Source organism: Alligator sinensis, unplaced genomic scaffold, assembly GCF_000455745.1.
Source record: "Alligator sinensis unplaced genomic scaffold, ASM45574v1 scaffold1332_1, whole genome shotgun sequence".
Taxonomy (NCBI): domain Eukaryota; kingdom Metazoa; phylum Chordata; order Crocodylia; family Alligatoridae; genus Alligator; species Alligator sinensis.
This window is the reverse complement of record NW_005842965.1, coordinates 165,976-189,407: the sequence shown is the minus strand read 5'-3', so window position 1 is coordinate 189,407 and position 23,432 is coordinate 165,976. Positions and strand designations below refer to the sequence as shown.

The following is a 23,432-nucleotide window of genomic DNA, read 5'->3' as shown; positions in this document are numbered from 1 at the left end:
ACAGCTCCTGGAGTTTGGTGGAAGGGGAACAGTGCCCTGGCTCCTGCACCACCAAATTTTCGGCCTCCTGAGGAGCACTGCAGGCTGGATGACACAGTGGCAGGGGCCGGATCTGGCCCACAGGCAGGGGTTGAGCATCTCCAGTCCTAGAGAGCTGCAGTTGCGGATGCAAAATACTAAATGGTAGAAAGAAAGTCGCTAGGGATTTATTACAGACTGTCTCTCAATACAATAACAAGGGGTCACAGCATGAAATGAGTAGGTTGTCAGTTGAAAAAGAATACAAGGAAGCTCTGTTTCACCCAGGGGATCATTAAAGGATGAAGCTCGTTGCCACCAGAAATGCGGGAAGCTGAGAGCTTAGCCAGATTCACAAGGGACTGGACACGTTCTGGGAGGAAAGGGGCATCGGGAGCTATTGAGCAGGGAGCAAGGGACACGGCCTCTGCTCCAGACCTGCCTGGACCTCGGTGCTGGAGGAATGTACCTGGGCACTTGCCCTCCAGCTCCACTCCGTGCCACCCTGGGATACAGGAGATGGGGCAGGATGGACCTGTGGTTTGCCCTAGTAAATGCCAGTTCCAGGGACCCCCACCCCAGTGCAGGGCCCAGCTGTGTCTAACCTCATCTTGAGGAGCACAGTTACGTGGTCCAACTGGGGCCTGGTCTGTACAAGCTTTGGTTGCAGAGCCAGTGTGGGAGCTCAGTGATGGCCCTTGGAGCTGTGACTTGGAGGGAGTCGGCAAGCAGTGCGACAAGCCTGATGGGCAGGTGGAGCAGCAGGGCCTGGCAAAGCGGCTTGAGGCATTGCAGTTCGTATGTGCTGTGCGGGGCAGTCCTACCCCACAGAGGGTCCCTGCCCTAGGGATAACCCAGTCCACGCATCAGATGGATGGGGCGGGGAGTGGGGGAGAAAGCTACAGTGGCAGCACTGGCTAGCAAGGTGGGCGGTGGACATAAACTCCTAGAGCCGTGGGGCTGGAAGGGGCCTCCAGGGGTCTCATCCAGTCCAACCCCTGCTTAAGGCAGGATCAGCCCTGTGCAAACCACCCCAGACAAACCCACTGTTCAACCTCTGAGCAACACAACCCAAGCCATCACACCTGAACCCGTCCCAAGGAAAGCAGGGGGACTGCCAAGACCAACATCCTGCTGCTGCAAAGGTTGTTAATAGACACATGAGAGATCCCAGGCAGAGGCCATGCCCCCACCACAGAAGAAGACAACTACCCCGGTCCGTACCAATCTAACCAATAGGTAAAATCCTTTCCTGCCTCTAACACAGTGTCGGTCTGACCCTAAGTGGAGGGGCAGGACCCTGTAGCCAGGAACCCTCGGCTTTAAGTCCCAGCAGGAACATTGACACAGCCCTGTCATCATCCCTGGGCTCTGTCCTCTTGTCAGATTTAGCTCGGGCTAAATGTCCTATGCTGCTCCTCACCTGCATCGTCGAGACCAGCAATCCCATCTCCTCCCCTCATCTCAGGGCCTGTTTCATGGCTGTAGATAACCTCAGAGAGCTGGGCCATTATACGCCCTTCCCTGATTCCCTAGCCCTGGCTTTCTTTCATCCTCCACATCTGAATGGTGCCCTGTAGGGCTGGGTCCCTGCTCCCAGTGGTCTGCTGTGCCCCTACCCGCCCCAGGACATGCTGCTTCATGCCGGAGCACTCTCGGGGAAGGCAGCGTTCGCCCCTGGCCTCGGGATCTGTCCAAGTTAAGCTTCGGCATGCTGCTAGGCAAGTTGGTTGGAAGGGCCCTTGGCTGTGGACCTCGTGTATGACTTCTCAAAGCCTGTAAGACAGGGTGGTCAGACCCCCTTTCCCCCCTGGGCGGGATCTGGACTCACTTCTGGCAGTGGGACAAACAGCCCCACCATTAACCATCGTGTGTTCCCGGGTGCAGTAACCCCCCCACGGCCAAACGCTTGCCCTGCGCCTGCCAACGTGGGGCTCCACGCACTGGGCTCCATTCCCGTTTCCCCCTTGGCCCCACCAGGAGCCCTGGATGCTGCCGCTCCAAGGGCCGAATCTGTGAAGAGGGAAGGAGGCTCTCTGTGCTCCCTGCGCAAAGTCTGGCTGTGCGGCTGAGTCATATGGGAGCACGGCTGGCTGTGCCTTCCCCAAGCAAAGGGCACGCCCCGCGTGTTAGCTTTGTGACTCAGGAGCCGCTCCCCGCTCCAGAGCAGCGCTGGCAAAGCAGGTTTAGATTGGATATCGGGGAAAACTTCACGGGTAGCAGAGGGAGGCCATGAATAGAGACCCAGGGCAGGGGGGACTCTGCAGCAAGGGAGGGTCCAAGGAGAGTCGAGGCACTGCGATGCCTGTGCTCTGCTGTGCGGTGGCCCACTGGGCTGTGCCGGTTGCCCCGTCCACCCCTTCCTGCTGCGTGGTGTCTGGACTTGGGCCCGGGCTGTGCCAGTGCTCCTGCGGGGACTCAGCCCCGCACGGTCCTGGCTGGAGGTTCTTGCCCCCCACTCATGCTGCCTGGGGGGCAGGGGCGGCAGGCAAGGATTTGCCCCCTGCTCAGCCTGGCCCAGCCTGGGGGGTTTCCCCGCTCTCTGCAGCGGGGGGCATGGCCTGGGCCTGGGCTCTCCCCAGTGCCCGCGCTTTCCCAGGAGCTAGGGCAATGCCGCGGGTTGTCGAGGTGACTGTCGTGCAGCTCCAAGGTCGCACACAGGGGTTTGTCTGAGCTGGTTTGGACGGGGCTGATCCTGCCTTGGGCAGGGGGTTGGACTGGATGTGACCTCCAGAGCTCCCTGCCAGCCCTGTAGTTCTAGGTTTCTGTGATGAGATGTGTAACGGTGGCGTGAAATGGGGAGGGGGCCCAGACAGAGAGCAGAGACAGCATGTTTTAGGTAAGAGGTCTGCACCAAGCACTGGTAGCATCCTTTTGAGTGCTTCATCTCCACTGGTACAGCACAAAACCCTAAAACTTGCCAGTCCCAGAACAAACCAGTTTGTTGCTTTTCACAGTCCATAACTCACGGACAGCAGCAGCGTCCCCCCAGGACCACAGGCCAGGTATGCACCTCCCTGCCCTGCAAAGAACCAATAGATTCATAGCTGGAAGATCGGAAGGGACCTTGTAGATCTTCTAGTCCGGCCCCCTGCCGTGGGCAGGAGAGAAAACTGGGCTCAAATGACCCCAGCCAGGTAAACGTCGAGCCTCCTCTTAAAGACCCCCAGGGCAGGAGCCAGCACCACTTCCCTTGGAAGTTGGTTCCAGATCCTAGCCGCCCTGACAGTGAAGTAGTGCCTTCTAATGTCTAGTCTGAACCTACTCTCTAGCAACTTATGGCCGTTATTCCTTGTTACTCCGGGAGGTGCTCGGGGGAACAAGGTCTCTCCCATTCCCCGCTGGTCCCCCACTAGTAAGTTTATAGATGGCCACCAGGTCCCCCCCCAGCCTTCTCTTGCGAAGGCTGCACAGGTCCAGGTCCTGTAGCCTCTCCTCGTAGGGCCGGCCCTGCTGTCCCCCATCATGCGGGTGGCCTCCTCTGGACCCTCTCCATGCTGTCCACATCCCTCCTGACGTGCGGCGCCCAGAGCTGGACGCAGTACTCCAGCTGCGGCCTGACCAGTGTCGCATAGAGGGGGAGGATCACCTCCTTGGATGTGCTCGAGATGCATCTGTGGGTGCATGGCAAGGTACAGTTAGCCCTACTGACCGTGTTCTCGCATTGGCGGCCTGTGTTTGTCTTGGAGTCTCTTTCTGCCACCGTGCTTTCGAGAAGGGAGTTCCCCAACCTGTAGATGTGCTGCTGGTTCCTACTGCCCAAGTGCAGCACCCTGCACTTGTCAGTATTGAATCCCTTCCTATTCTCATTCGCCCACCCCTGTAACCTGTCCAGGTCCTGCTGTAATCTGCCCTTCCCTTCTAGCTTGCCCACCTCACCCCAAGTCTTGGTGTCGTCGGTGAATTTAAACAGGCTGCTCTTCACCCCGTCATCCAAATCGCTAATAAAGAAATTGAACAGTGCGGGCCCGAGGACCGAGCCCTGGGGGACCCCACTGCCCACTTCCCTCCATGTTGAAACTAACCCGTCCACCACCACTCTCTGGGTGCGACCCCTCAGCCAATTTGCAATCCATCTGACTGTGTAGGCATCAATGCTGCAGTCACCTAGCTTTTTAATGAGAATGGGGTGGGAGACTGTGTCAAAGGCCTTCCTGAAGTCCAGAAAGACTACATCCACCGTAACACCTGCGTCCAATGATTTTTGTGACCTGGTCATAGAAGGCAGTCAGGTTGGTCTGACAGGACCTGCCCCTAAGGAAACCGTGCTGGTTGCCCCGAGCATCATCCCCGCTGGTGGCCCATCACAATGAGTCTCTTTAGGGGGCCTAGGACAGATGTCTTGGACATCAGTCTGCCTGCATGCCTGTGCTGGTCTCCAGCACACCCTGCTCTGTCCCCAAACCCCCTGGGCAGGACAGAGGTAGTTGCCCATGATCAAAACAGGTGGCAGGGCACAGCAGGGGTTTTGCTTGGCAGAAAGTCATTAAAATCACCAGTGACAGGAGTGTCAAGTCCCTGCTCTCCCTCCAGCTTTCACTTATCTTCCTCGCTATGCCGAGGTGACCCTAGCATCTGCCAGCAGCGTTCACCTGGAGTCAGCTCGATGGCATAAAAAGATTTCCAGCTTCTTAGGGCATCACTGCTAGGCCTCTGGGCTTTGAGCAGGAAAGGCAAAGGGAAGTTAAAACACGTGGTTTGGGATCTCGAGCAATGAACAGGACAGCAGCTGGGGGTTGAGATGTGATGGGAGTATCCAGGGTCCTTTTGGTCTATTGGGTACATCTCTGGCACCACAGCACTGCCTGGGATATGGTGCCCTTCTCGGCTCTTCACGGCTAGAAGAGAGACCAAGGCTGGCCAGGGAGCTCGTGCATCCAGATCCAGCCCCTCGCTGTCATAGGCCATTGCATTATATATTCTCTTATTAACTGCGGGTGTCAGAGAGCTGCTGAGCTCCAAATATGCCTCTCAAACAGTTAAAAACGAAGCAGATTGATCACTTCACGCCAGCCATGGGGATGGCGGGCTGTGCCAGAGAATTTCAGAACCAGATAATAAACCACAGCGCGCTCCAAGCCGAACACACGAGATTTGTTTCCAGCGCCAAGGGATCGATCGCAGGTGAGGTCAAGAGCAGCTTGCCAAGAGCGAGGCGGGAGGTGATCGGTCAGGACTAGAATGGCCGTGGGTGGAGTCACCATTAGGGCCTCCAGATATAAAGCCACTTCTCTGCCCAAAACCACAGAGGTGCCGCTTTTCCCTGTAGTACCCAGGTGACCCTGGGCAGCTCTAGGGCTGCCGCTACGTGCTCTTGACCGCTTCTATGTTTTCTGTTGTTTTTTTAGAAACAAGCCCGAGGCCGTGGAAGTAACGTTTGCAGGTAAGAGTCACAGACTGGGCGTCTCCAGCCTTCAACAGCCTGGAGCTTGCCTTGGCCCCATCTCGGCAACCCCAGTGCCACAGGGAGAGAGGTGTTGAATCCATCTCCCTGCCTTCCAGCGTGCTCCTGCACGCAGCAGCTCCCACAAGGGTTGTGTTTGGATCATGGCTCTCCTGCTTTCCCCATCCCACCTCCCAGCCCAGCGCTTGAAGGGGCACATGCACGTGCTGGGGACAAATGACACAGGTCAAGCTTGCTCACCCCACATGCCTGGGAGACATCACCTGGTGCAGTGAGCTCCATGGATGCGGCTTGTAGCACCATTGCCCTCAATCAGCCCCCAAGGCACTGCAGCAGCTCTGAGAGCCTGATAGTTTGGCCCCACTCTGTTGCTTATTCCCCAGCGAAGGGGATATCTGCCTGAGGTATTATGATCCCAGCACTCGTTCCTGCCCAGGGCAGGGGTCGGAGTTGATGATCGGTTCAGGTCCCTTCCGACCCTAGAAACCATGAAACCAGGAGCAGGCATTCAGTTTGGCTCTGCTGTCTCCAGGTCCCAGGCAGCTCTGGAGATGCCCAGCTCGAGCACTGCTGGGAAGCACGGCTTTTGCCTCCAGCACATTGCCCTTCTGACCCCAGTGAGGTTAGAGCTTCTCTAGTCTGCCTAAGCAGCAGCCTTTGCTCTTGACTCCCCTCCCTTCCCCCTGCTTTTTGCAGGGTTGGGGGGAGCGCAGGACAATCTGGTATTCAGACCTTGAGCTGGCCTGTGGAAGACAGATCCAGGCCCAGTAGAGAGACAGCAGTGAGGAGGCCTTTATCCCTATGCCCTGCACCCACAGGGGTTTGAGTGCGGCAGACATCTCTGTGAGAGCACAAGCTTTCCTGTGCTCTGTGGCTGCCAAAGCGCTTCATGACTCCAGTGAAGCATCTCCCCGTACCGTGGCCACAGGGTCCTTAATGACAGGCTCCATGTGGCATAGAGCAGTGCGTTGGAGAGCGCTGCGGGCTGTCTGGCTTCCCCTTCTTGAGAAGGCTTTAGCGTTGCAGCCCTCTGGAAGTAGGTTGTGTATTGCTCTCTGACTGCCCTCTCTTCCCCCAGACTTCGACGGGGTCCTCTACCACATCTCCAATCCCAATGGAGACAAGACCAAAGTGATGGTCAGCATCTCCCTGAAGTTCTACAAGGAGCTACAGGAACACGGTGCCGACGAGGTGAGTGTCCGGACTGGCTCTGGCTTCGAGCCCCTGTCCCCTGAGCGGTCAGATGCTTGCATGACGTTAGCATGGGTCAGGGCCCTCAGTGTCCTCATAGAGTAGCACCATCTTGTCCTGGGTCAGAGCAGCCTTCATGTGCCGTACAGAGCTAGTCTGATTCTGGAAGGAAAGAGCTGCCACCTCCCAGCCCTATTGCTTTGTTCCAGTTAAACGAGGTTGTGCTGATAGCAGAGAACAGCTGATTTTTTTTCAGTTCCCTTGGGGGTCTTTGAGGCCCCTGGCAATTCAGCATCTTCTTTTTGACCTGTAAACTGAGCCGACTTGCAAAGGAACTCGCTGAGAGAATAAATAGAGAGTCCCATGGGGCTGCTGTCCTGCCTCAGTCTGTGCTTTCAGGCTAACAAAAGGCTGCTTCTTGCACCCAGGCTTCTGGATGCATCGAGTTCTCCCTGCTGCTGCATGGACTCGCAGGTTTAGTTCCTGCCAGCCGGGCTCTTGCCGCAGAGAGCCATTTATGGTAGCAAGAACAGGCCTCTTAGCAGCTGGGGCTTGTGGCCGGAGTTCAGAGCAGGAAGCATGACTCAGTTCCCAAGTCTGCTCTCGTGTGTCAGAATCGTAGAGAAGTGGGGCTGGCAGGGAGCTCCAGAGGTTGCATCTAGTCCAAGCCCTGCCTGAGGCAGGATCAGCCCTGTCCAAGCCAGCACAGACAAAACATCGTCTAAACTCTTCGTAAAATGACCGTGAAGCCTGACACAGCACCAGACATCACACCCAATCCTGCCGCAGGGAAAGTAGGGGGACCATAGTGGCCAGTGTCCTGCTTCTGTAAAAGGTTGTTGGTATACGCTCCAGAGATCCCAGGCAGAGGCTATGCCCCCACTACAGAGGAAGGCAACCCCCCAATTTATACCACAATGACTGGGTAAAAGTCCTGCCTGGCTTCAAACATGGCATCAGTCTGACCCTGACTGGAGGGGCAAAACCCTCTAGAAAGCACCCTGTGGCTTTGGTCCCAAGAGCATTGACACGGCCCAGTCACAGCCCCCGAGCCTGGGCTGCAGCGAGCACCCAGAGCCTCTGAGGAAGGCTTAAAAACCCCCTAACACATGCGTCTTCAAGTGACCAAATGGGATTCCCCCAGTCCTGTTCAGCACACAGGTGCAGCACTTTTCTCTGGCATGTCTTTGTGCATGTGTCGGGGTGCGTGTGTGCAGATTTCCCCCTCCAATGGGAGCAAAGGGAACCAAACTGCTCACAGCCCCATGAGCTGATTGCAGGCGTAGCTGGAGAGAGTCACCCCTAAGGAGAGCTCCAGTGAGGGCATCCAGCACAGGTCAGGGGCCTGGTGCTGACTTTGCTGCAAAGTTCCCCCAGCTCCTCCTGGCTTGCAGGGGACCCCACTGGGCCAGACTGGAGCTGCCTGGCTCTTCCAGACAGGTTGCAGCCTCGGGAAAACCACAGAGCCCAGTTACCTTGTCAGCACTTGGCTTTCCATGCAGCTCTCCCCACCCCACAGCCCCGTGGGGCAGTTGCACTGATCACTGCAGTGAGGAGGATCTGTTTCCAGCCACTTAGATGTGCAGTGAGTGCGAGCTGCATGCTAGGGCCCTCCCTTCCGTGTCCTCCAGCTTAGATCCTTAATGCCGTACTTCCCCCTGTGATGGGAAATAGATGCCATCTGTATGAGGTTCTGAAGCAGTAGTGAAGTAGCACTGGGCATGGAGGAAGAAAGGGCCCCAGTACTGTAAAATCAGAGCCTTTGAATAATTGATTCCTCTTGGAGGGCACCCAGGGAAGGTCCCCTTCTGCCCTTGGTTGTCTCCCCAGTCCTCTCTGCGCTGTGGGGAGGGTGTAGCAGCCTGTCCTGGCTCCACATCAGCTCTGTCCTCAGCCACTGCTAGAGAAGTGCCGGTCACCTCATTCTGGAGGCAGAGCCCTTGAGCCCAGGGCTCTCGCATTAATCTAGCCTGGTAAACCAGCTGAGTGGCCTGGGGCCAAATTGACCCATGGGTTCCCACCCTCTTCTTCCCTTCCCTTAGCCTACCAGATATGGTACCAGGCTTAGCCGGTCTGGGACCCACGCTGTGTGCGGCATGGATCTGTGGGCGCCATGTGTGCATGGTCTGGCCAGGGGCCTGTAGCACAGATCTCAGACCGGCCGGAGCGGGTGGGTGTTCAGTGGCATCTGCCTCAGCTGGACCACACCACAAGTGGTGCCTGCTCCGAGAACTGCTGCACACAACGCCCGTTCCAGCTGGCCTGAGACCTGGGCTGCATGCAGTGCTCATCTGGCTGGACTGCAACACACATGGCTTGTGCTCAGAACCACCACACCTCACACGGCGCCTGCTTCAGCCGATCTGGGACCCGCACTGCTCGTGACGCTTGCTTACACCACGTGTGGCGTGACTCCCAGACTGGCTGGAGCAGGCGCAACGTGTGGCATAGTCCTGGACCTTCTGGGTTGGGTGCCATGTGCAGTGCGTGCCCTGGGACAGGCACCGTGTGTAGCACTTCTGGGATCCATGCTACACGCCCCTGGATGCACTCTGCTACATGTGCCTGTTCCAGGCACTCCAGGATCCATATGGCACACATCTGCTCACGCAGCGCAGTCCTGGGCACCATACGTGTCAAAGCCCTGTCTGCTGTGACGTGTGCTCTGCCCCATGGGGGTCTGTTTGGACGTGGGGCAGCACCAGTGGGGCTGGACGTGCCTGGTGAGCTCAATGTTTGACACCCCTGCCTTCGCTGATGGGGTCGTGTCAGTGCTCTGCGGCTCCCTGCTGAGTCGAGATCCATGTGCCTCGTGCCTGGGGTGGGGGGAACACCCCTGAACTTTGTTGCCAGGCTAATCAATCCCATTGCCATGAGCTGTTTCCCTTCCTGTGACTGCACTGTCTCGGAGCTGCGCCACAGCAGGGGCTCTCCCTAGAGATGAGCTCTCTGCACTGCTGCAAGCGGCTCAGCTCCCAGGATGCTCTCCAAGCTGCCTGGCACAGAACCTCCTTCCCACCACGCACCTGTCCCAGTGGGGCTGGCTCGTAGGTGGCTCTAGTCAGTGATCTCCTTGGCTGCTGCAGTGCTCGAATACCTGGACATCTGGACCCTGCATTCCCTGGCTGCGCATTGGACTCCAACTCTGAGTCCACAGCTCCTTTGCTAGTTGCCGCATGGGGCCAGGATGGAATTGTTTTGCCTTCCTGCCCTTTGTGTGAGTCGGGGGGTGGGGTTATTTTTAAGCCTCCCTCAAAGGCGTTGGGTGCTGGCTGCGGCTGTGCCCGGGCTGTGCCAGTGCTCCTGATGGGACTCAGCTCTGCAGGGTCTTGGCTACAGGCTCTTGCCCCCTGCTCACACTGCCTTGGGGGGGAGGGATTTGCCCCCTGCTCAGCCTGGTCCAGCTGGGGGAGTGGTTTCCCCTCCCTCTGCAGCGGGGGCACGGCCTGGGCCTGGGCTCTCCAGCGCCCACTAAGCCCCCTCGCAGCTGCAGGACATTGGTGGCTGTGGCCTCCCTGTATCCCGGGGGCAGGGGCAATACCCAGGGCTGTGTCAGGGGCAACAGTGTCATGCAGCTCCAAGGTCACAACAGGGTTTGCTTGGACGGGGCTAATCCTGCCTCGGGCAGGGGGTTGGACTTGATGCAGCTTCTCAAGGTCTCTTGAGACTTTAGGAGCCCACAGGGTTCACTGTGTTAGTCTGAAATCGGATAGAAGGTCAGGTAGATCTGCACCTGATAGGCAAACCAGAGGGGAGCGTGCGTGTGTGCATGTGCATGTGTACGTACATGTGTATATAGGGTATATAAATAATCATAATGTTAGCCCATGAAAGCTTGTGCTGTATAGCCTGGCCCAGATGAGCCAGGCTATACAGCAGGCTATGCGTGCGCATGCATGCGTGTGTGTGTGTGCATATACACTCATACACTTTGGTTAATCTACATATGTGTGTGTATATACACACGTGCCTGTGTGCATGCTTATATATACGTACATATGTACATATACATAGACTAACCAGAGTGTGCGTGCGTGCGTGTGTACATACATACATAAGATGCAAATCTGCGCTGTCGTCTTCTTTCCCCCACAGCCATAGGGCCTAGAAATGCCTTCGTATAAAAACCCAATGGCAGCACCTGTTCCGAGAGAGGGTCCTGTAGCACCCTGCAAGCTGTGGGATCAGGGAAGACATGGGGATTTGCCTTGAACAGAAGCAGAAACTAGTCCCATAAAAATCAGGGAAGCCTCTGACTGTACAGTGGTCAGCCTTCGGGGCCTTTAGGGCCTGACTGTGCAGAGGCCTGAGATTTGGGGCCTTAGCTCCAGCCCGGAAGCCAAGCCAGAGTCTCGGTCCCTGCCTCGGGCCCTGTGAGCAGAGGGGCTGACGGGAGGAGAGGAGTGTGGGGTCTGGCAGGTGCCAACATCTCCTTTCTTCTCTCCTAGTTACTGAAGCGAGTCTATGGCAGCTACCTGGTAACTCCCGAGTCGGGTAAGCCTGAGTCTGTCGAACCCCGGGAAACATGCGTGGGACGTGCCCACGGCGATTTCCTCCCGAGCTTTGGCAGAACCAAGTAGCATGGGGCAGGGTGCCAGGCTCTTGGGCTTGGAGCCAGGGCTCCTAGCACAGCAGAGGAGCTCCCAGTGTTCAGAGAGGGCTGGGGGCAATGGTGTGGGCTGTTGTTGCCACACATTGCACAATCCCGCCCTGGGGAAAGCCTCGCTGTTGGGAGATTTGTTCTCCTGGAGACTCAGGATCCAAGGAAACTGGGGTTACTTGTGACGGCAGCTCTTTCTACACACCCGCTACCGCTGTGCTGTTGCCCCTGTCTCGGAGACGGGGGCAAACAGAGGGTTTGTGGGTCCGCAGCCAGACTCGGCCCAGTTGCACGGCAGGTCGGACCCACGATGACGTGTCCAGCAGTGATGAGAATTGGGGGAGGGGGCCTTGGCAGGGCTTGGAGCAGGGGGGATGTTATCCTGCGCTCGCTGAATTCCCTCCCTCGGACGGGACGGCTCTGTCCTTCTGCAGGCTACAACGTGTCGCTACTCTACGACCTGGAGAACCTCCCTGCCGACAAGGATGCTCTGGTGCACCAGGCCGGCATGCTGAAGCGCAACTGCTTCGCCTCCGTCTTCGAGAAGTACTTCAAGTTCCAGGAAGAAGGGAAGGAGGGGGAGAAGAGGGCGGTCATCCACTACCGGGACGACGAGACCATGTAAGCACGTGGAGCGCGCACACGCCTGCCCTGACACTGCCAACACATTCATTCATCCGTTACTGGGACTAAGAGATTATGTAAACACATACGACACATGCACGTGTGTGCACTCACACACATGCCTGCCCTGATGCAGCCAACACATTTGTCCATTACTGGGATGATGAGATGGTGTAAGCATGTAGTCACACTCGTGCATGTGCATGCACATCTACCCACGCACCTGCCCTGGCACTGCCAACACATTTACCCCTTCCCAGGACAATGACATGATCTAAGTGCGTAGGGCACACACACACGTGCACATGCACATACACTTGTTCTGACACTACTGAAATGTTCATTCATTAACAGGACTGAGCTGATGAAAGCATGTAGGGAGGGGGCACGCACATGCATGCACATGTCTGCCCTGTCAGTGTCAACATGTTAATCTATTAATAGGGCTAAAAGGTAATCGTGTGTGCGCACACATACGTACATATGCAGTCACACACATGCCTGCCGTGATGCTGCCAATGTGTTCATCTGTTACCGAGACAACACGATGTAGGCGTGCAGAGCACACACGGGTGGAGCCACACATCCCCCAACAGGTTCATCTATACAGGGTCCCAGGCCTGGCTGCCAGACGTGTACATGCCCCGCACCTCTGTTCAGATGTGTAGGAAGCCATGGTGAGCAGTAAGCTCCTTGGTGCTGTTTCGGTGAAGGTCCTGGTCTTGTCTCAGTCCATGAGAGGTCCATCATGAAGGCACCATTTGTCTGTCTGACCAACAAGCTGTACATGAATGTTGCCAAACAGCCTGTCAAGGACCCTCTTATTCCTGAAGTTTCAGACTTGGCTGAAGCGCTCTGTTCCCTGAGGAAGGGGCAGTGCCTGGGACAAGGGGCCGTCACATTTTCTAGCAGCCATCCCTGCCTCCACCTGCTCTCTTGCAGTTGCTGTCACACGCTCCCTGCCATGCACCCTGTCACTTATCACGTGGATGCTCTGATCTGAGCACCTGTGGTGTCTGCATCTCGTCCACCTCTGCTGCACGCTGTAGCAGCACCTTGTTTTCTACGTCGGGGCTTTTCCAGGGTCCCCAGCCTTCGCTCGGAGCAGGTTTGCTTCACACCTGGAAGGCTGTGCCCAGCTCTGGTCCCTGCACCTCCACAGAGAGCTAGGAGACCTAGAGAAGGCCTAAAGAAGGGCAACAAGGATGCTAAAAGCTATGGGAGGGGCTTCCCTAGGTGGAGAGACTAACGAAGCCAAGTCTGGTCAGTTTAGGAAAGAAATGCTTCAGGGGAGACATGAGAAGGGTTTCCAAAACACTAAATGGCAAAGAAGGTCCCTAGGGATTTATTACCGACTGTCTCTCACCAGACAAGAACGAGGGGGTTACAGCATGGAGCAAATAGGCAGTCAGTTGAAAATGACACGAGGAAGTTTTTTTTTACATAGCGTGGAATTAAAGGGTGGAGCTCGTTGTCTCCAGACGTGGCGGGAGTGGAGTTCAGGCAGATTCACCGGGGGCTGGACACGTGCTGGGAGGAAAGGGCATCGGTGGCAGGGAGTGAGGGGCACGGCCCCTGCATCAAAACTTCCTGGACTTTCAATGCTGGAGGCTGCAGGGAGAGGAACCGAGGAAAACCCTGCTCAGACCCAGGCACTCTCCCTCCAGCTCCACTCTCTTCTGCCCTGTGACACAAGAGACGGGGCAGGACGGACCTAGGGTCTGACCCACTAGATGTCAATTGTGTCCCTTCCCCCCTCACCCTCTCCAGGTACGTCGAGGCGAAGAAGGACCGTGTGACGGTTGTCTTCAGCACGGTTTTCAAGGACGATGACGACGTGGTGATCGGGAAAGTGTTCATGCAGGTATGGCAAGCGCAGGGCGTCGAGATGGGGTGGCCCCGGCCCACACACAGGTGTGTTAGAAATTGGCAGTGGCCCTGTTTCCAAAGTGACTGCAAGCAGCAGCATAAACAGTGGTGAGAATGGGTGGCTTAACACCTGGAGTCGCTGCACAGCTCCCAGACATCCGTGGAATGGGACACTTCTAGGGTAAAACCGGCTACTGGGCTTAGACAGGAGCTTTTCTAAGCCGGTCTGTTGTTGATGCCTAACGAATAGATTCCTGTCCAGCTTAAGAGTCTGTCACGTGGTTTTGTGTTGCCTCTCACCCCAGAGCGCTTGACTGTACATGTGGGGCCCTGGAATACAGCCACTTCACGTGTGGGCTTCAGCCAGCAGGCAGCTAGCTGGAGGACGTGGAGTCTGGGCAAAGAACAGCAAAGCTATAGCGTTTGGGAAAGCACTGCTGCCCGTGTGTGTGTGTGCGCGCGTGCAGGTGATGCAATCCATGCTACTCTGAGCGCAGGGTAAGATTCCTTCTTGACCCCAAATACAGCAGTCAGTCTGAACCTGAGCAGAGGGGCAGGACCCTGTAGCCAGGACCCTCCAGATTTAAATCCCAGCAAGAGCATTGGCACAGCCCCCAGCCTGGGCTGCAGCCAACACCTGACGCCTCTGGGAGAGGCTTAAAAACCCCCTGTCACAGGGAGCAGCAAGAGCGGTGTTGGGGGAAGGGGTATAGTCCCAGTCTGTGCTGGGCTGCATCTGGGTGGGTGCTACCCTCTTCGTTTCAAAGACGGTGCCTGTTAAAGCCATAGCACGAAAGGAGCGCAAGCCTGAAGCGTGTCTGGCTCCCAACCCACCCTTGTCTGTAGAGCGCGTGGTTGGGGTTGGGTTTGAAGGCATCGTCCACATGCCTGGGCTCTGCGCAGGCAAGTGCTTTCTTGTGAAACCTGTGCTGCCACTCAGTCGCGCTGCGACTCCTGACCCCACACGCCATCCGCGTGTCGGGGCGCCCTCTCCACACGCAGTGCCCTGAGATGGCACCGACGTTGAGCACGAGTCCTGCGAAACCCTGGCTGCAGCTGAGTCTCATGGCAGGAGCTTGTATTGGGGCCTGTCGCGCTGGGCACACATCATATTCTGGGGTACGAGAGGGATGAGGTCAGAGAGCTGGTGCCGAGCCGGGTGCCGGCCACGTTACATCCTCACAGGCCAGCGGCTGTGGTCTCCCTCCCAGCCACCAGACGCGTCCAGGACGTAGTCATCGGATCCTCTGCGTTGTCTCTGGCGTGAGTCACGAGCTGGGCGTCTGCTCAGGGTGCGAGTCCTCCTGCCAGCGCTCCCAGCCCTGCGTGCCTGGTGTTAACTCTGAGCTTCCCCAGTTTCAGCTCGTAAAACCATGGGCTTAACCAATGGGGCTGGGTGATGTCGCCAAGGGTCCAGCTGCTTCCAGCCACACAATGTTGCACTGTCTGATGGGTGTTGCACCTCAGCTGCTCCGCTCATGGGGAAAATCTGACTGGAACCAGCTGCCTCAGGCAGGAGGAAGCTCTTTGAGCTGCTTCTGCCTTTGGCGTCAAGTTGCAAGAGCGCAGTTCTGAGCTCCACGCTGCAAAAAGCCCGTGGAGAAGCTGAAGAAGGGCTAGAGGCAGCGACAGGGCTGGTCAAGGGCTGGGAGGGCAGGTCCTGCAGGGAGAGGCCAAGGGAGCATGTTCCAGGCATGTTCGGCTGGGAGGAAAGGGGCTTCAGAGGGCACCTGGGAGCAGCCAGCAGGGGCCTGGGGGCTCCGGAGAGCAGCTTCTCTCTCCTGCTGCAGAGCAGACCACACAGATCCATGGCTTGAAGTTGCAGCAAAGCAGGTTTAGGTTGGATCTCAGGAAACACTTATTCACTGCCTGGGCAGGGATGCCGGGGCCGGGGGACTCTCCAGCCCTGGAGATCCAACAAGAGGCTGGACGGGTGCAGCGGGGCAGGCAGGATCAAGGTGCAGCGATGCCCATGCTGTGCTGGGGGGGATCCTCCCCACCCTTTGCTACATGCATCAGGGTGTTTTTAAGCCTCTGAGTCGCTGGGTGCTGGCTGCAGCCCGGGCTGGGGCTGTGCTCGGGCAGTGCCGATGCTCTTCCTGGGATGAGGCTCTTGGCTGGAAGGTCTCATCCCTCCGCTCAGGGTCAGACCAGCCCCATATTTGAGGTCCGGAAAGAATTTGAATCCAGGGTCAGATTAATACGGACTGGGGATGGATTTATTTGCCTTCCTGTCACGGGCATGGCCTCTGCTCTGGGTTTCAAGAATATATCGACAGGCATTTATAGAAGCAGGATGGTGGCAGCTGCAGCCCCCCTGTATCCCAGGGTCAGGGGCGATGCCCGGAGCTGTGTCAGGGGCGACGATGTTGTGCAGCTCCGAGGTCGCACACCGAGTTTGTCTGGGAGGTTTGGACGGGGTTGATCCTGCCTCAGGCTGGACGTGACCCCACAGCTCCTTGCCAGATCCACGGCTCCAGGATGTTATAATTTGGTGTTGGAGAAGGCCCCTGCCTGCGTCTCAGCCCTGTCCTCCCTGGCAGGGAGGAGGGAAGGCTCCGTCCAAATGACCCCGGCCTTTTGGGCAGGTTCCGAATCTCCGTAGCAGGTCTCGGCCCCCGTGGCCCTGAATGACTCCCTGGGACCCTCCCATCCGTTCACCCCCACTCAGATGGAGATGTTGGGGTCTAGCTCGGGACAGGGATGGCTCGGGTCCTGCAGCCAGGCTTCGTGTCCGCGGGCTGGGAACTCTGCGCGCACGACCCCAAACCCACGGACTCACTTTCAGCTTTCTCTCCCTGCCAGGAATTCAAGGAGGGGCGACGTGCCAGCCACACGGCCCCCCAGGTGCTCTTCAGCCACCGGGAGCCCCCCCTGGAGCTGAAGGACACCGACGCTGCTGTGGGTGACAACATCGGCTACATCACCTTCGGTAAGTCGCGTCTAGCAGGTTCCCCGCTGGAGCGCCACCTCGGCTTTACCCGTCTGTACTTGGGTGGCTTTGGAAAACGGGAGGCTGGCTCCTAACTCGCTCGGGTTTTGTAAGATTTGGCTCTGCATTTCTGACAAGGCCACGTGGCTGAGCGGAAACGGACCGTGGGCAAACGTTGTAGGTGCAGAAGTGGGAGCCGGGAACTCTTGTCGCCGTGTCCCAGCTGTCTCTGCAAGCTCTTGAGGCTACAACTGGACGATATGGGCTGCGGTGGGACTGCAACAGTCCAGCCCTGCATGGGGCCTTGGACCGTTCCCTCTAGAGCACCCCTAGTGCTGGCTGCCATTTTGGCTGACCTGGGGGGTCCCGGCACTGCCCCCTTCACATGCTGAGATTGGGCCCTGCCAGCCTGGCAGAACCCCCTCCCGGTCCCCCACACGGGGATTGGGGCCGGGGTCCAGTGCCAGCCCTGCCCAGTCCTGTGTGCAGTGATTGGGTGCCCAGTTCAGCACAAAGGGCTGAGGGCTCCCATCAGTCTGGAAATTTGGCAGCAAGGAGAGTGATGTCTTCGCTCTTCCACTGCCAGATTTTGGGACCCAGGTCTGAGCCATGGGCTGAGCTCCCTGGTGTAGCTTGTCTGGCCACGAAGATGTCTGCAGATACCTTTTCCTTCAGCAAATAGAGGCATGACCTGAGCATGTGGCTGGTGCCACGGGCTCCGCGGTGTTCTGGGCTGTCGGAGAATCACAGACTCGTAGAATATGAGGGTGGGAAGGGAGCTCAGGAGGTCACATCTAGTCCAACCCCCTGCTCCAAGCAGGACCAGCCCAACTACATCATCCCAGCCAAGGTTTTGTCTAGCTGGGTCTTAACAACCTCCAAGGATGGAGACTGCCCCCCCTCTCGGGCTAACCTCTTCCAGTGCTTTACTACCCTCTTAATGAGAAAGTTCTTCCTAATATCCAACCTCAACTTCCCTTGCTGCAGCTGGAGCCCATTGCTCCTTGTCCTGTCATCTGCCCCCACTGAGACCAGCCCAGCTCCGTCCTCTTTGCAGCCCCCCTGCAGGGAGGCGAAGGCTGCTATTCAATCCCCTTCAGTCTTCTCTTCTCCAGACTAAATCAGCCCAGTTCCCTCAGCCTCTCCTCACCAGTCCTGTCTCCCAGCCCCACAACCATTTTCACTGCCCTCCGCTGGACTCTCTCCAATGTGTCCACATCCTTTCTGCAGTGGGGGGGCCCACAGCTGGACACAGCACTCCAGATGTGGCCTCCCCAGTGCTGAACAGAGGGGAAGAATCACGTCCCTCCATCTGTGGCACTGCTCCTGTCAATGCAGCTCAGGATGCCGTTGGCTTTCTGGGCACCAAGGGCACACTGCTGGCTCCTGTTCAGCTTCTTGTCCCCTGTGCCCCCAGGTCCTTTTCTGCAGAGCAGCTCCCCAGCCCATCACCCCCAGCCTGCACCAGTGCAGGGGATTGCTCCCTCCTCAGCGCAGGACTTTGCACTTGTCCTTGCTGAACCTCGGGAGATTTCTTTTGGCCCAATCCTCCAGCTTGTCAAGGTCACTCTGAAGCCTAGCCCAACCCTCCAGACTACTCCCTCCAGCTTGATGTCATCTGCAACGTCAGGCCTTCACGCGGTCAGGGACTTTGGGCTTGACCTCCAGCCGACCATGGCTTTGACCCCACTGTATTTTTGTACATTCAGGAAAAGCACCAAGCCAGAAATGTCTCCAGCGCAGGTTTATATTGGTGCACTTTAACCCCCTGGGTCCCTCCTTCGTTATGTGATTCTCCTGTAGGATTTTGCAAGGATAGTGGCAGTTCAAGGGCATGGTGTAGCATGACTGACTTGTATCCAGGGGAAAAAGCTGGGGATTTTCCTAAAATGGTGCTTGGGAATTGTAGAGTCCAAGCACAGTGGGGCGGGCAGGGAACTGTGGGGTCATATCCAGCCCAAGGCAAGATCATTCCTGTCCAAAACCCCCCCGACAAACCCTGTGTCTGACCTCGGAGCCACAGGACACAGTCGCCCCTGACGCAGTGCCAGGCATCACCGCTGCCCCTAGGATACAGGGGGGCTGCTGCTGCCAGGGGTGTTGGTGGGCACTGGAGAGAGCCCAGGCCCAGGCCCAGGCCGTGCTCCTGCTGCAGAGGGAGGGGAAATCCCTCCGGCCAAGCCAGGCTGAGCAGGGGGCAAATCCCTGCCCGTCCCCCCAAGGCAGCATGAGCACGCCCATCTTTCTGCAGGCCTCTCTGCCCGCTCTCCCTCCAGCATCGTTTGCTGCCGTGGCTTCTCTGTGAACCTCGTCCACAGCATCAGCAGTTGCCTCAAGTGCCGCTACGTGCTACTGCAGCCTGTCCCGGGCCAGAAGCAGCTTCTTCCTCACTATTTTATCAGTGATCCTCCTTAATAATTCACTAAAGGAGAAGAGAGAAAAGAGGGACGTTATTCCATAGGTCTAAAGTGTTAATGCTCTGTTAGCACGGCTGCTGCCTCCCAGGGAGCACTCGGCCCAGGCCCTGTCTGTGCCACTTGCACTTCCTGTTGCAAATTATTGATACCAATGTTTGATCCGCATCAGAAGAGATCGCGGTGGCCGTGGGCTGGGGCTGCTGGCTGATGTTTTAGCTGGGCACATCCCCCCTTTGACCAGTCCCCAGGCATGGAAAGAAGCGGGCACGTCCTGCAAGGGTGCTGGGGCTTGCAGGCACTGGGTCTCGCAGGGAAACCCCCACACGAGCGCATCCTCTGGAAACGTTACTCACCTCTGGCTGTTCAGACAAGTGAAGAGCTCGTCGGGCACGGCACTCTCGCAGACGGAGCTTCTCGCCGTCTCCCCGCAGCAGGAGCATCGTCCCCGCTCGTAGCCTCCCCGGTGCCTCGGGGTCCATTCAAAGTCATGCTCCGTGTTGTTGGCATTTAGCACCGCAGTCACCAGAGGAAGAAATTTTGCCCTGTTTCGGTTCCTTGCGTTGTTTTGCACCATCAGCCCCTTGCAGGTGACATAGGAGCTGACTGGCTGGTAGGTGATGTCGCACGTGCCCAGGAGGCGCGAGTCCTCGTGGATTAAAGTCCCCGGCTGGGAATCTTTGCCAAGGTGACTCGGAGTCTCTCAGAATTGCGGACCCAGATAAATGGTTTTATCTTCAGATTTTGAATAAACCCACACACGCAGTTTCTTACTGGAAGGATCCTCTATGAACTTGGCTTCCTCCAGCACCGAGATGAGGTCTCTCACCCGCTGCTCCGTCAGGAGCGCGTAGCGCGCCATCTAGAATTTGGGCTCGTTGATACCACAGCAAAACAGGCCCTGGGGCGTCTCCATCAGCACGCGGCCCTTCTTCTTCAAGGCATCTCTCAGGATCTCCAGCGCACTCTGCCTCGCTGCTTCTGCGATGCTCACCTCTTGTTTTGGTCAGGCAGGGGGTGTAACTTTTGCCACCTCTTTTAAAAATGTGGCATTGCTTTGGGGTTTTTTCCTTGCTGCACACGATGGCTTCTTGGAGACTCATCCCTGCACAGAGCAGCAATGCGGGGGATTCCCTCCGAGCCCCAAGTGGCACCCAGCAAGGCTGGGCAGCCTGGGACATCCCCATAGCAGATGGACTCAACTTCCCATGGGGCAACCACAGTAGACCGCGCTCTCCGGCTTTCCTCTCTAGTCTAGAGGCTGGGCAGGGCCCCCACCGCAACACGCGATGCCAAGCACCGAGGACTGAGAACTGTTCCAAGAAAACTGTGTTGTTTGACTCACGAGTCCGGAGCTGAGCATGGGCAGAGCTGGGCGTGGAGGGTGGCACGCGGCAGGCGTTCCCCAGGGCTGAGGCGTGGCGGCTGCTCTGCTCTCCCAGCCGTGCTCCTTGTTGGGGCACCCGGAGCCAGCCCTGCTGGACCCAGTCTCCATGGTGGGAAAGTGGAGAAACATCCGAGCTGCCCTGTGCTGGCTCAGAACCAGGTCTATCCTGCCCCACGTCCCAGGGCAGAGCGGAGCTGGCGGGCGAGTGCCCAGGGCCGAGCAGGGCTTTCCCCTGTTCTTCCAGCACGGAGGGTCCCGGCAGGGCTGGTGCAGAGGCCGTGCCCCTCGCTCCCTGCCCCAGCGCTCCCCGTGCCCCTTTCCTCCCCGCACGTGTCCGGTCCCCGGGGGATCCGGCTGCGCTCTCAGCTCCGCCACATCTGGAGCCATGAGTTCCCCTGTGAATGCCCCGTGGGGGGACAGGACGGCCTGGGCTTGGTTGGCAGCTGCCCGCGCCAGGATCCCCGCTGTGTCTGGGCAGAGACGGGCAGGAATAAACCCCAGGGACTTTCTCTTCCCTGTTCAGTGCAATGCAAACCCTGCTCCTGTCCCCTCTGGCATCTCTCCTAGGCCTGGCCTCAGTTTCGCCCCTCCACAGCCCCCGGCCTCCTTGCTGTCCTGCTCTGCACCTTCTCCAGCTCTTCTCTCTCCTCCCCAGGGCTGTGGGGACCCGAGCCGGGCACCGGGTTCAAAGCACAGATACCCCGTGGGTTTGTAAAAGGGCCTTGTGATGCTTCCCGTTATGTCAGTCTCTCCGGGGAGACTGGGCTCTTCTGCTGCTTGGGTTTTGACTGGGACACGGGTTCGTGTGAGAACCCCTGGGCCTTTTTCCCCATCACTGCAATCCCAATGACATGGGGCAGGATTGGAGATGGTGCCCTGCCCTGCCCCGCCAGCTGGCACAGCTGTCAGGGGACCCTGTCCTGTGAGAGCCGGCGCTGGTAAACCACGTTTCACCATGTGGTAGCTCAGGAAGGGCACGTACCCTCGAGCTCGCTGGTGTCCATTACCGGGTGTACTCAAATCTAAGTCGACCCTGAATTTAAAACACTGAGATTGCGTGCGTGCGTGTGGAAAATGTACACGTCTCCTCACCAGTTCCCAGGTGTAGGATATCATTATGGGGGGCGATGGTCTTGAATTTGTCCCTATCCCCCTTCCTGCTACAGCTAGGTTCTCCACCATGGGGGTGGGGGTCGTCTTAGATTCAAGTGAATACAGGGAAAGGGCAGGTCTCTGCTGCCAGTGGTCTAACAGTGCCGGTACCCGGCGTGGATGGAGAGTAACCGTGCCACCCTCCACTTGCTTTCCAGTGCTGTTCCCCCGCCACACCAACACCGCGGCCCGGGACAACACCATCAACCTGATCCACACCTTCCGCGACTACCTGCACTATCACATCAAGTGCTCCAAGGTCGGTACCGGGGCGGGGGGAGGTGTCACCACACGTCTCCTGCCTGGTGCGGGCTGCTGCTCCGTGCCGGGGTCCCTCCAGCCCCGGGGCAGGCCTCCCTGCCCCTCCCCCGTGTCCCCCCAGGCCTACAGGGCAAAGACATCCGCCTTCCTCAAGGTGCTGACCCGAGCCCGGCCCGACGCCGAGAAGAAGGAGATGAAAACAATCACGTGAGTGTCTCTCCCCGGCGGGCATCGCCCTCGGTGCCCCTTGCCCAGCTCCCAGGCCGCTGGGTGCTTGGGCAGGCAGTGAAGGCAGGAGCTGCCTCCCCGCTACGCCCCCAGGCCAGGGCCGCCCTTGGCAAGGGAAGGTGAAGCCGACAGGCTTTCCTCCTGCCCCAGAGGGCAGCGCCCGGGAAGCCTAAGGAGGCGGCTGAGGCTTGTCCTGAGCGGAGGGTGAGCAGGCCCTGTCCTGTGTGGTCTCGGCTGTCCGCCAAGCAGAGGACAGCGTGGAGCCCAAGGCAGGCTCAGAGCCCCAGCCCTCGGTGGGGACCGGGCTGCGGGGGCCCTGCCGGGCAGGTATCTGTGCCCAGGTGTAACCCCGGTGGGGGGGGGCAGGGAAAGGCCCCAAACGGAGCTGGCAGCAGGGGCACGCTCAGCACCTGCAGCTGCATCCAGTCCCTCTTGGCTGGAAGATGCTCAGCCTTGGTTTCCCCATCTGGGAAATGGGCGCAGCCCCTTGGGGATGAGCAGGGCTCAGAGGGCCGCAAGCAACAGCAAAGCCCAGGGTAACGCGACCTGCCGGGGATGGGGATGGGGGTGTGCAGGCTGGCACCTGGGGCCGCCTGATCCTGCGGTGATGCGCAAGCCCTGTGACCCCTAGATGTGGGGGCAGCCAGGACCGTGCACCCATCCCCCTCCCCGTGTTCATGCCTGCCCCCTCCCTTGTCCTCCACAGGAGCCTGCTCGGGGCCGGGCACATGTCCAGCCACCGCCAGGCCCCGGCGGGCGCGGAGCACAGAGCAGCCAGGCAGCGCAGTTGAGGCCAGGACAGGCAGTGCAGATAGGTACTGCCAGGGCGCGCCCCCAGCGCCCCGGCACCAGTGCTCCCCACGGCCTCCCACAGCACGCAGGGCTCCCCCCACCTTCTCCCTGGGGCCTCACAGGCCAGGCATGTTCGCACCGTCCTCTCCATGCCCCATGGGCATCCTCGCGTGAGCCCAGGGCAGCTGGCGGTAGCAGCGGTGCCAAGCGGGCACCCAGGGGGCTGGCTGAGGAGGGGGCAGCAGCTGCCACCTGCCCTGGCACCATGCAAGGGGGTGGCACTGCCCCCAGTCTCCGTGCCCCCCACTGGCTGATGTCACGTGCAGGGCCCAGCCCTAACGCCTGCCTTTGCCTCCGCAGGGGGAAGACGTTCGCTGCCCGCTAGCCCCTGGCAGGGCCAGGCCGCACGCCACCACCTCCCCCTTGCATGAGCAGGGCGGCTCCGCGCCAGCCGGGCGGGGGGAAGGAGTCAGGCCGGGCTTGGGCACAGGAGTCTGGCCCCTCCAGTCTGCTCTGCTGGCTCTGGCTTCAGGGGGTCATGGGGTGTCCCCGTCTTTGCT

At 58.6% G+C, this 23,432-nt stretch overlaps 1 protein-coding gene and 1 pseudogene across 1 annotated transcript; one reads left to right on the top strand and one right to left on the bottom strand.

The window, feature by feature from the left end:
• Window positions 1–5,017: 5,017 nt before the first annotated feature.
• Window positions 5,018–23,426, top strand: ARPC2 (actin related protein 2/3 complex subunit 2; the record flags this gene model as incomplete). Its single annotated transcript, XM_025192740.1, has 10 exons — window positions 5,018–5,142; window positions 5,367–5,401; window positions 6,501–6,613; window positions 11,062–11,107; window positions 11,648–11,834; window positions 13,608–13,701; window positions 16,512–16,638; window positions 21,750–21,850; window positions 21,974–22,059; window positions 23,233–23,426. Coding segments are annotated over 10 exons (939 nt in total), but the record flags the coding sequence as incomplete, so codon positions are not given.
• LOC112548152 lies at window positions 18,185–21,105 on the bottom strand (annotated as a pseudogene).
• Window positions 23,427–23,432: the final 6 nt, after the last annotated feature.